General features: G+C 43.9%; 1 protein-coding gene across 4 annotated transcripts in view; it reads right to left on the reverse strand.

Moving 5' to 3' along the window:
- Positions 1-13,386, reverse strand: part of rarga (retinoic acid receptor gamma a) — a 42,577-nt gene that overhangs the window by 14,664 nt on the left and 14,527 nt on the right. The window contains exon 1 of one of the 4 annotated variants that reach the window (XM_061736115.1): positions 3,937-4,460. The exons of the other annotated variants lie outside the window; for them this stretch is intronic. Coding sequence (XP_061592099.1) covers positions 3,937-4,081 — 145 coding nt within the window. The 5' untranslated portion in view covers positions 4,082-4,460. Of the gene's footprint in view, positions 1-3,936; positions 4,461-13,386 lie in introns of those variants that run through there. 4 annotated transcript variants of the gene reach the window in all.

A 13,386-nucleotide genomic window follows, 5' to 3' on the forward strand; every position in this document is an offset into this window, starting at 1 on the left:
TTATTTACAGCAGTGTGACTGACGCTGCAGAGGGGCTATAAACTGCTATCAGGACAGAGCTGGATTCCAGCACAGGCCTGAGGAATCCAGCCTGGCACATTGTCTGTCTCTGGATTTGACACGGCAGTCTGGGTGTCCAGCAGCAGCCAAACAGAAACATTAAAACCGCAGCCGTTGGCATGCAGGAGTTCGCACATACACTCCACACACGCACGCACTGTTTGCCATTTTACTTGCTATACAAAAGACAAACCCCGTGCTAAAAGAAACTTGTAAGGGGGGGGAAAAAAAAAAACTTTTGCAAACTGCTGGGATTGAGTCTGTTTATTTATAGGCCGCGCTGCCCATTAAAGGTGCTTGGCTGTAACTGTGGCGATGAGACAGATCTGTGAACAAGATGGTGTGATACCTCCACATGAGCAGATCATAAAAATCACTCATGCTATAAAAATATTTTCCATATCATAATGTCATAGTCAATGTGACATAACAAGTATGTCGCTATAATATAATCATTATTGTAATAATATATGTCATAATCATTTATCACTGCCCAGTGAGCTTTGCAGCTGTCGTTAATACTGCTAAACAGTGGGTTGTATGTGGTAGTAGCATATCAACTAAACTGTTTAGAACGCTACAGTTTTCTGCAGCAGATGTAGATATAATGCCACTACACCTGGAAGTTAAGATCCCTGTAAAAGATTAGATTTTTTGCTTTGAAAATGTAACTTTTAATGAACTTTATATCTCAAACTGCTTGTTTAGCTGGACTGCCACAACCGTTTACGGAGAAAAGAGATGGTGTTTCCCACTGCTGTATCAATTACGGCTCAGTGGCCTTCGGCGGCCTCGAGCGTTATAACTTCAGCACATTGTTTTGACATTATCTTGAAGGGATCAGCAAGATTTATGTACATATATATGACAACGGGGATAATTTCTTCTCACAATTGTAACCATATTACACTAAATCTCTCACACAACGTAATACACGCCTCCTCCTAAGATACCACTATCTGCTCCAAGTCCTGCCCCCACAGGCATTCTAATCTTTTAATTGAATCTTTTGTAATTATAATGAAATAACTGCGCACTTCTATCAGGGAGAAAATGATCGGGGGCCAGAATGCGCCAGCGGTCACAAGAAGCCCTTATTTCCCTGCCACTGCTGCCGAGATCTATACCCCCATTTCAATTAGCTCTTCAATTCACCCCTGAACAGCAGATTAAGAGAAAACAAAGAGGCGTGTGTGCCTTTGGAAGTGTATTTGAGACAGCAGATAGATTGCAACAACAATCCATTATTGCCCAGGCTCTCACATGCTTACAGGCATCACAGTGAGTATCCAAACTGCGATGAAGAAAATCAAGTTACGATTATATTTCGGTCAGAAGAGCCCCCTCCCCTTTTTTTTTTTTTTTTACCCAGCGGAACTACTAAGCGTAATTGCCTCATTCTTCTACACAAATGAACATTGACAGAGAGAGGATTGGTGTATGTAGGCTCACTCAGATGGCTTTCCTAGCAGTTGACTAATTCAGTTCTCATTGACGTATGACTAAATCAGTGTCCATTATCCTTATGTCCTTATGCGTGGGGCAGCTCAGATGTAGTACCAGCTCTGTGGCATAAGGCACTTAAGAGCATTACACAAGCCAAGCTGGTTGAAAGGGTCCCCTTTTAAGTAGGCTGACAAGGCCGCCACACATGCAGTAGATCTGACATTGGCCAGGCCGTAGCCCCTGACTAACCTCTGACATTGAGGTCTCCCACTACTGAACAAAACAACAGGAAAACTGACCACACACTTTTAAGTCCGTTGATTGTCTCTGGCGAACTGCCAAGAGCAGTGACACTTATCAGCGCAGCAGATTTACAGCCAAGACAATAAAGTATACTCATCTGCTGGAAGATTTAGAGGAACACAGCATTTTTATTGGATTCTGCACGTTATCAAATAAGTACTGTTGAGATTTTTCAACTGTGTCTCGAGCTGCAAAATAACTGAGCTCATTCCAGCTAAAGAAATAAGACAAGAAAGTATTTCGCCACAGTGACAGATCAGAAGCATCGTGGAAGGACCAGGTGACGCATTACAAACGCTTGAGTTAATTTGGTGTGCAGAGTGCATGCTTCTGAGAGTGTGGCATTAGGAGCCAAGCTGGTTCCTCTGTCGTGCAGCTGGCCCAGCTTAATGAGATATCAGACTCAAAGATCAATTCATCAGCTTCACTGATGAGGACAATGAGGGGCAACTGCTTCAGCGAAGAGAGGCATTATGGCTCCTTGTGCAGGAGCGGGGCCTTGTCTACAAAGGTTACTGGGCACAGAGAGTTTGAAACAGGACCCAGGCCTCCACTTTGCTCTCCACTGCTACAGTTAGCTCTCATACCCCTAGGGCGACTCTTCAGCACTTCTCTCATATCTACAATGTTTGAGGAACAGAGAAATGAGGAAAAAAAGGCCTCCGGAATCTGGAGGCCTGATTTTTTTTTTCTTTTTTTTTAAATGTGCATATGTGTGTGTGTGCGTGTGTGCGTGTGTGTTTGTGTGTGTGTGTGAATAGGTTAAAAGGAAAGGCCATAGAGGCCTGAGTGATTAAATAAACAAATCTCATCTTGTTATCATCAGGGCTCCCCTAGCTAAGCAGAGCAGGCTGGGCAGGCTGGATTCCCCTCTGGCCTCAGCCTCCACTGACAGGGCATCTGTCTTCATTAAAGCTCAGCCAGTGTGCATGACGGCCACTGAAATGCTGGTGTCTTCACGATTAATGAAGACAGATGACTCCCCCCATGAGCCAGTAACAGGGAACAAAAAGAAGCTGGATGAGCTAAGAAGAAGAATACAAAAAAAAAAGTCACAACCACCTTCAAGGGTTTCCCAAAAACAAGAAAACATCTTGGAAAAAAAAGCTTATCTGATTGCTCCAGCTCCTCTAAGACTCTTGATTGTTTTTCCACTCTCATATCTGCCTTGGCTCCCTCCACACCTTCCCCACCATTGCCTTCCAGCTCCCCAGAAGCACAAACACACATCCCTTTTCCACTGTCACATACTCTTCACATGGAAGCAGCAGCCCCCTCAAAGTGTATGTAAATGGACCCCAATTGTTGTTGGGAGCTTGTCTGAACTCAAAAGGTGGAGAAAGGGAATGAAGACGCAAGGGGATTAGAAGAGCAAGCTTTTGAGGAAGCCACCTGGAATATGCCTCAGCTTTTTTTAAACTATGCACTCCTGCTCTTTAACTCATATATTCAATAAATAATTAATCTATTTATTAATTCATGGCTGTTTTGCTGTAGAGGAATATCATTATCCATTTGGTATTAATGGAATATACAAATCTGAGCTACAAAGACTGCAGGAAGCTATTAAAACCTATAGTATACATGCATGTGTCATTTTAAACCACACTTTATTATGAAACCCACACTATGAGCAGAATATCAACCAAACTGAGTGTTTTCTCTTCCTGTCACTTACAAAACACTTTCCCAACATGGCAAGGTCAAACCCCATGTGGCTCACATTGTCACTGAAACTTGAGTCCATGGCTGCAGTCTCACAAGTCAAACATAGACACACGCAGGGCAGGAAAGCACAGGCACATCCAAACACATGAATGATAAGCAGTGAATAGCATGTCCGAGCTTCTTTCAGATGGCCAGGCAGATCAAGCTGGCTGTGAGGAAAGAGGAAAAGAGACTGACTGTCCCAAGCCTTTCCTGTGCTGCCCTGTAGCCCCTGAAAGCAGCCCCTTGGCCGAGCCCTGAGGGGCAAACAAGCAAGCAACAATAAAAAAAAAAAAGAGAGAGAGAGAGGGAGAGAGGGTGTGTGTGTGTGTGTGTGTGTGTGTTTGCAAGCAAGAGGGAGAGAGAGACACAGAAAGACATGGTTGTGTCACACAAGAAATCAAACAGGATGTCACTTACACTGAACACTGGCACTACTCGTCCAGGCGAAGGGGTCCAAGCCCGCAAAGAAGGGGCTCGCCTTCCGCAGCATGCATGCACCACGACTGGTGACATCATAGAGCTGGCGGGGGCCCATTCCCAGAGCCTCCATACAGTCGAACATGGTACCCCCCCACCCTCAGCGCAAAACACTACGACTGCTCAGTCCTACCTGTGTCCCGGCCTGCGTGCACCGCTCACGTCACTCTCTGAGGCAGTGACAACAACACTCAGCCACCACCACTATCTGGATTTGCTACCTTCCCTTCCCCTCCCTGCACTTATCTCTCACTGTCAGTCTCCGAGCCGTGCTTTCCTGCTGATGCTGAGTTTCCCTCTTTCCGTCTAAGCTGGAATGCAGATCTGGTTCCTGCCTGGCTGGGCTGAGCTGAGCTGAGCGTGACTCTGCCTCCTCTACTTTCTCCCCCTACCCTTGGGTGAGCTGCTCCCCGTCTGCTGTAACAGACCTGAATAACAGCCTCTCAGAGCTTTCGCTGGAGCCCAGACACAGGGGAGCGAACCAACTGCCGAAGCATGACGCTCTGAGAGGGGGTGGAGAGACACACAGAGAGGGCGGGATGAAGAGAGGAACTCAGTTGGAGGGAGAGGGGGGTGGACGGAGGGACGGAGGGAGGGGAGGGGCTGTCCAGCAGAGCTTGCTCTGGAGGAAGAACTGATCTGCTTAGAGGAAAAAAAACTTTATTCACATTCTTTTTGTGTTTTTCCCCATTTGATTTCATCTACATTTCTTTCATCTGCAGCATGTCAGCTCGAAATGCAAACACACACACACACACCCCCCCTCCATCCCACCATCTCCCATTCAGATCTGGTCCCTGTCTGTCTCTACACTGCACCTCCCCCAGATATTTGCAGTAAATATGAGTCCCCTTCCCCTCCCTCCTCTAAGCCCCCATCTCTAATCATAACCATATTAAAGCCCAGCCTCTGGCCGGGTGTGTATGTGTGTGTCAGAAAGAGAGCCAGAGACGGGGAGAGGCAGAACATTGTGCCGTGGTTGAACCCAGAAACCAGATGCCAGGGTAAAAATCCCTCCCTTCTCGCCGTCGGCTGGAGGGGAACAGAGGATGGGCAGTACTTTCTGTCTTTCTCCCTGGAAGTGCTTTAACAGTGATAAATGAGGGCTGCCTGACTCAATCCCTGCAGTGCATTTACACAGACAAATGCCCCCAATATACAAACACACCATGTGCTGGACACACTCCTCACAGGTTCACTTGACCTTGTTCGTGATTTATATCTGCAAACGCGTTGCAAAGAGACACAAAGGGGGTGCAGATGACGGGAGGTAGTACAGGTAATGATTTTTATCTATTTAAAAGCCATCTTGACACCTCAATGTTAAACAATGTGGTTCATTAGGATTTACATGATAAAACTTCCACCATTTCACTTTAATAAAAAAAAAAGAAAAGAAAAAGTGGATGTTGTGCTTGTGGACAAAACAATCCAATAAGGAAAACAAAAACAAAAACAACAGTGGCCTCACTGTGACTGTAAATCAGGGGAAATCAATAGGTGGCTTGGGGTTAATAAAAAAGCTTGTCATTGGTCCTAACTGTTGCTCAGCAGACGGAGAGACTCTGGCCGGGTGAACGCAAACAGCCCGATACAATAGGAGATATATGATAATAGAATCACTGGAGTCTCTGAGCTCTGCACATTCATCTCCCACCCCCCGCCACATCAGTACGAGTGGTACGGCCCAGCAGGGGGAAAAAAAAAGACACTATTTCCTGTCAATCTGTGCTGCTGGCTATGCTCCCCATAAACACACAGTGCCCTCACCCCCCTCCTCCCCCTCCTCCCCCTCCTCCCCCTGTCTAACACTTAACTCTTTTTCCTGTCTCATGAAAGCCACCACGCTTTCACATTTCTGTCCACATTAAAATGATTTTCATTGCACTTTACAAACATAAAAACTACTCTCCCAGTTGAGACATCTGCTTTATTTTCCTAAGCTGGCACATGCATACACGTGCAGACAAACAGAAATGTGGGCTGAAAGTCACACTTGCACACGATTGCACAAAGTGACACATGCGTAATGGTTCTTTGTTGAATCGAACAGTAAACAACATTGTAAGTTGTTTTTTTTTTCTTTTTTATGTGTTTCTTCATGCAGCTGTCAAAGTCATAAAAGAAAGCTTTGTGACACCAAGAAGAGAGTGTTTCTAACAATTCCCTCTCTACCTTTCGGCCCATTTACGCAATAATTCAAAAAATACCCTGGTCCATGGATGCATTTCAGATTAAATCATCACTGCCTGGAGTCACATTTTTATGATCCACATGCATTCTTCTCACACTCGTCTTTTGTCTCCTTCCTGTCTTTTTTTTTCTCCCCCATCACTGTTACTCTCATGCATACTGGAAATCAAAAACGGGCTAATCCCCGAGTGCTCCAGTGTTCTAATGCAACATAGGTGTCTGTTTGCCAGAGCTGCTCCCTCGACCGGCGAGCTGCAACAGTAGTAATTTATTGTATCATGTGCTCACTCTTGAAACGCCTCTGTTTTGGGGAATTTATGGAGCCTATCTGATTCCCCGAGGTTTTTGACATTTCTTTTTATTGTGTTAAAGCCTGGAATTCAGACTACTAACTAAGTTCAGAGGTTATGCACTTATTGGCAGCCACTTCTGCACATTACAAATGTTGCAGGGCTACAGAGGGTTTGCAGAGCGAGTTGAAAAATCTAATCTACACATATTCCATACTGCTGCTGACCTAAGCTGCCTGTCCCTACCTCCCCATCCCTCCCCTCCTTCCTCCCCTTCCTTCTCCGGCCAGAGAGGTTGAACTCTAGAAGAAACCCCCACAGGGCCACTAACTTTCCCCCCAAACTTATCCTGCCCTCCCTCCTTCTCTCCCCGACTTTCTGGCTCACAAGTCTCTCCATCACTCTCCTAAATTCTTTTTTTTTCTCCCCCTTCATTTCTGCAAATACTCTCTATTTCATCAACCCCCCATTTGTTTTAGTTGACAAAGTACTGTGTATTTATTCTTGGTTTAAGATCTACTTTGTTTTCACTGGCTTCCAACTCACTGATCATTTTGCGTCGGCTGCTGCTTTCAATTATGTGTAATTTCAGTAATTAACACAGATTTAACACTCATCCAAACCTTCTTAGCAGTTATTCCTTGCTGATTCTCTCTTGCCTTCATCCTAAGAAAAGACAGGCACGCTTAGTAAGCTGCACCCAATCTGCTTATAGTGACACGTGGGCTAGAGCCCAGGAAAATCAGGCTTTACTACTGTCTGACACTCTGATGCCAATTACAGATAAGACGTATACAACACATTGTTGCCACTTCCTCTGTATACAGTCATTCAGGTCCCAGGCAAACCGTCAACAACGCGCCGCTGTGCGAGGTAATAAAGAGAAGCCCTTGCGCTGAACACAGAGGGGTGATTTTGAAAGGAATGCAAAGCTTTTTGCATTTCTGATGTGGGCATGTGTGCAGTGTGTGAACATGCTGAAACAGATTGCTGGCGATGATAGAGACACTGAACACTATGCAGTCCAGGGTGCCTCTTCCACTAAAGCCAGATTCAGGTTACACAGAACACACACACTCAAAAATCTAAATACTTTCTATCTTTTTCATTAAAATAAAAGCTATTAAAAATTAAAAATACTATTGTTATTTAGTTATTCAGTAAAACCTTCACGTTTGAGTTGGTTGCGCTCTTTTTTTTTTGTAATATGTCCTACAAAACACTCCTTCCTCTTCTTCACCACAGCTGCAGTTCCTTTTTAATCAAAAAAGTGTTTCAGTTATTGCTTTTATTATTTTCAATTATGTCCATCAACTGTTCAAAAGCAGCTTCAGGGTTTACGGGTGTTGTGCTGTTACAAGACATGCAACCATTCATCTGCCCCTCTCTCACAGTATACCTGTTGTACCACTAAGGAGGTCTGCAGGAAATGGTGAGGCATGACTTGTGAGAGAACCACCCCCTTCTCCTTTTATTGTGAGCAGCCATGTTTGCCTCTGTTCACATGCTGGTCCCACCGAAGGCCTAACAGAGCTACTTTTCAGAGAGCTATCGGCCTTGGCCATCTTTCAAAAAAAGTCTCTCTTTCTCCCTCTGTCTGCATTGTCATGACATTCTGTGCTACCCGTTTTATCGGTAAGGAGGGGGGGGGCAAAAAAAACACAGATCTCATAGTTGTTCAGCCAAAAATACGGACCCCCATCTTGTTCTCATAGAACTGCCCTGGGCCTGTGTGCCCTCCCTCGCCTTCACAGGACCCAACCCTTCTTTCTTGCCATTGCTCGCTTTCCGTCTTGCACATGCTCACAAAGGTCTGCCTAAAAACATACGGCTCACAGTTTTAATAGTAGCCACTTTATCTTCATCTGTCATCATGTCAGAGGTGTAGTACACTCTGTGGCCCCTCGCTTACCAGCAACCTTTGCTGACTTTTCACAAGCACGCACACTTAATGCACATAAAGTTACAGAAACTTTCCACGACTTGGGGCAAATTGGCTCATACTTGCAGAGAGGGATAATGAGAGGAAATCCAAGGTGAAGGCTCAAGACAAAAAAATAAAAAAAAGAAAGAGGAGGAGGAAAGAGAACAGAGCAAAGAACTCAAAAGTGCATAAGCCAGCAGGGTTATGGTGGATATCATGTGAGAAGCAGATATTCCGCTCATTTTACTTTTACGAAAACCTTCTGGGTGCTCGAAATGTCAAGACAAATAGAGCAAGTTTTTCTTTCCATTTTCCCACGTTTTCTGAACCATGGCCAGCGCTGGATGAAAAATAATTTTTTTAAATAGTATTCAAAAGAAAAAAAAAAAAAAAAAAGGCAATATGAGGGAAATGATTTCCAAAAGGGAGTGGAGCGCCGCAGAGGGCTGTCATCTTGAGGCTAGTGGTCGCCTAGGGAGATGAAAGCAGGGATGTCAGACGATGCAGAGTTGTTTGATAAAGCCAAGGAGGATCTAGCCTCACTGATAGATCAAGGACACAGCCAAACAGCGCTGCACAGGCTGTCATCACACACAAATAGCAGAATCCTAGCATTGCTAATTTGCTATGTAGATCATGGACGCAGGAAGAGAGATGCCAGGGAGCAGATGGCTCAGTCACAGTGCTTTCTCTGATGAAGTGTTGGCACCCACAGCGCTGAACACCAGGGTCAAAACTTGATTTAGCATTATAAGTGTGTGCTCCAAAACTTGATGCAGCCCTATAAAAAAATTAATTAAAAAAAAAGACTAACAAACATAAAAAAAAAACAAATAAATTAAAAAACATGTCATTACTCAAACTGAATTAAAAAATGACTTAACTGTTTCCAGAATGTTTCCTTGAAGATGGAACAAACAGCATTTTAGGAGCAGATTTATTCTTTCCTGATGCTTAAACATTAATGCTAATGTTTTATGGCATCATTCTGAATTTGATTCCATAAATAGCTTTTGAAACGGTGGAGATAAAAATGGGCAACAATAGACTGCAAGAGTTGCATAATGCTGAAAGAATATGCTGTATAGGACAGTCAATGTAAAATATTAAACAAATAAAGAAAAAAAAGACATGCTGTGCCCTTAAACAGGGCCAGATTAAAACTCCCACATTTTATTGAAATAAAAAAAAAATCACTGTATTCTCGGGAGCTCTTGTACAAGTAAAAACTCAAAGTAAAAAACAAACCATATAAACTAGATCAGTCTCTCTGGATCTGTACTCACTCAAGATGGATTAAGGAGAATGAAAGTCTGCAGAAACAAACTTTTAAATTATGTATAGAAATCATGAATACCACAACCCTCTAGTTTAAAGGCCAGCGTCTTTGCTGGTGTTGGGACGGAGGTTATCAGTTCTTATAGTATGGATAACTGCATTTGTAACATCTGGGAAGCTACAAATGCTGCAATTGAGATGTCTTTTGCAGGCAAAGCTTTTCTTCATGTCACCACGACGATGCCAGACCACATTCAGCACGTTTAATAACAGCATGGCTCCACAGAGGAGAGAGTGGGTTTTAAATTGGTGTGGCTTCAGTCCAGACCTGTCACCCAAGCTAAAAGTTTAAAACGCCTCCAAACTATGGCAATTAAGGTCCATTTACCCTCGACGTAGAAGACGGATATGCAGATTGACACGCAGACGGACAGACCCTTTTGTCTGTACATGTGTAATTTGTTCCATTTTCAGGGTTCTCGCGGATCCGTCACTTGACGCAGCGAACAGAGCAATACCAGCAGAAGACAGTGGGGGCAGTGCTGAGCAGTACAGCTAACGCGACCTGCTAAAGGAACAAACCAGAGAAAAAAAACTGGATGCAACTGAAGCCATATCTATGACATCACGCCACCTGGGCACAGGGACAAGCAGCTATTGAATAATAGCTGGGTGGAGATCGCTCGCGATTTGGGAGTGAGTCCAAAGATGGTGAAAGACAGATGGAGGTGTGCGATCAGGGAGTAATGCTCCCGTTCCTTTTGTATAATAATACTTTTTTAACTACACAGCAAACGAGTAAATTAGAAAAGAAAAAAAACATTGCAGTGTATTTTGTTTAATATATTTGTATTTATTCGTTTGCCGAATACATTTCTGGTTTGCTGTGCACTGTTAATAAAAACATTATTTGAAACCTTATGCAACCATTTATATATATATACACACACACACACACACACACACACACACACACACACACACACACACACACACACACACACACACACACACACACACACACACACACACACACACACACACACACACACACACACACACACACACACACACACACACACAATAACGGTAATCAGTTTGGTAAATAATCAGTCAACGCAGATATCGGGTGCATTGAGCTGTTTTATGGCGATGCATTTGAACTCAGCACCACTAGTGGATTAAAACAACCAAGGCAACATAAAAGACCCATGGAAGTGTGAGCACGCAGACATATGACAAAGCTTGAAACGGATGTGCCTATTTACGTAGGTAAGGGAGCCTAAATGGGCCTTTAGTCTTCTACGGGCCAAGAGACGTAGTTTTGCAACATAGTGGTAAACATGCACTCTCACAACTGCTATGCACTGAAAATAAGTCAATTGCAAACTGGTACTTAAACCAAGAGTGCCTATTAAATCTTATAAAGTCTATGCATTTTTATGCCTTATTTTTACATTTATCTTAAATGTGATGTTGTATTTATCCCCTTGTGCATTTTTGATCTTGTGTTATGAAGGCCACACAATGCATTGATCCCTCTGGAGACTATTTACCTTGAGATTGGAGGAGGTCAGAGATGGATTAACTCTGCTCTCGGGAGCAAACACAAAAGTGAACACTCAGGTGTCACTGAAGTCCTTTCACAGTTTCAAAAAAAAAAAAAAAGGTGGCGTCTGTTTCTCAAGAGCCGACAAGAAGAGTAAACAGACAGAGATGGGTGTTCAGTTTTCTTGTGAGCGTAGGAAAGCTTTCGCCTACAAAGAGGTGAGGAGCAGCATAGCGAAGATCATTGCTTTCATATTCAAAGATAAGTCACTTTCTCCTCCACATCCATCCCAACCGTCTCTCAGCGCACCCACATGAGCACACATGTGCATGACCACAAATCCAAACCTACACCATCAGCATCGTACTGACCTGACTTCATCAGGGGCGGACTGAAACCCAGTACTTATGAAAATAAATAACGCTGTACAATGTGCTGTTTGTGCTCTGCTTAGCTTCCAGTGGACCAGAGAAGTCTTCACTTGTCCCTCTCTTCCATTTAAAGGTTCGCTTTTTACATTCCCTGTCATACCACATTTCCCACCAAAATGGTTCCTTTACGCAATTCCCAGAGCTCCCTAAGCCAACATAACCTCTTTATGAGTATGAATGTCTGTGTGTGTGTGTGTATTTGAGAATGCAAAGAGTGTTTTTAATTATGTCACTCTGCATGAAGATATTGTTTTTCTGCGGGAACATTTCAGTTCTTTCCCCATTCTGCCTGCGTTAGTTTGTGTGAGCTGCATATGCGTGAAATCGGATACAAACATCTGTGTTCATATCTGGGTGCACGCACACAAATACATATGCATAAAAGCAAGACAGCCAGTATTCTAGTGTGTTAATGAGTGTGTGTAAAAATGTGTTTGTGGTGTACAATTTCATGGCCAACATAAAACCATGAGATGAAGAACACAACCAGCTCTCTGCTCCATCTCCATCGGAGGCGTGACTGAGCAAACTCCAGTCGGGAGGCTTCTGCACAAGTTTCAACATGCCGCTCATTCCATTCGATTAATAAAACGCTTTTAAAATTTCACCCGTTGTAATGCAGCGCAAACATTTACCACCGAGACCCCTCATCATTCAGTATGCTCTACAAAAATGGTATGAATGGATGGTCCAAGCTCAGCGAAGGCTTGGAGATTTCGGACCGAGCCGTGTGGACTGGAGGAAATGGTCTTCTAGCTTCTCAAAACATCCCTGTGGGTGCCTTTGGGGCCCGAGCTCTGGGCCTGATTGGTGAAAGCTTAGAGAGGTGTTTCAGGGCTCAGTGACGATGTTATCACATAGTAAGTAGCCTTAATGGGCTTCCAACTGTTTGTTTGAAGGGCTTCCATAATGACAGGGATAAACTGATAACAGCCTGCACTACAAACTCAACAAAGAGCCATCAGATCCTCTCACGGGTGAGCAAACACTTTTGCCATTTATTCTGATTTTGGAAGCAAGGATGGAGGTCTTGCAGTGAACTCACTTGTAGTGAAGTAATAGTTTTCATGGGTTTACGTCCTCCTTATGACTGATGACGAGCAGTCAGCCCACCCCACCCCTTCCCACTTCTATCTTTTCCCACCTCTGTGCAGGTATTTGGAAAGACACACTGGTGCCATCCCAGAGCGCCGTCGTGGGAGGTGTCCTGTCTGGTTGGCATAGTGCACACCCAATAAAAAAGGTAGATATCAGTAGGGCTGCCTTCCTAACAACAACTACACACAGCGAGTTCTGAAGCGAGAAGACATTCACTGCTCACACACACAGAAATATCCACAGTGCCCTTTATAAGAAAGGTATTTTCTCAGTATGGCCGAGAGACAGCCCTTAAAACAATGAGTGGGATTGTTAAGCCAACTTCTGGAGAAGAAGTAAGGGGGAAAAGAAAAACAGAGCCTGGGGAATATCCAAACCAAGGCCTTTTGTCTTCCCCACGAACGTTTAAGAGAGCCGGGAATGAGGCTGCTGTCAGCAGAATGACTTGTAACATTCCTTGTCAAGGGATACTTCAATGGGATGTTTTAAAAGCCGATAAAAACAATGTAGTTTTCCACTGAGAGGCCACAATTTAAACTGGATACTGAGCTGTAGTTTTTCTAAAAAAAAAAATACAGTGGGGCAGAGTTTTAAAGCTTTAGTCTATCAGTCAACTCCCAGAAAATG

The sequence above is a fragment of the Cololabis saira genome, chromosome 12 (genome assembly GCF_033807715.1).
Source record: "Cololabis saira isolate AMF1-May2022 chromosome 12, fColSai1.1, whole genome shotgun sequence".
Taxonomy (NCBI): Eukaryota; Metazoa; Chordata; class Actinopteri; order Beloniformes; family Belonidae; genus Cololabis; species Cololabis saira.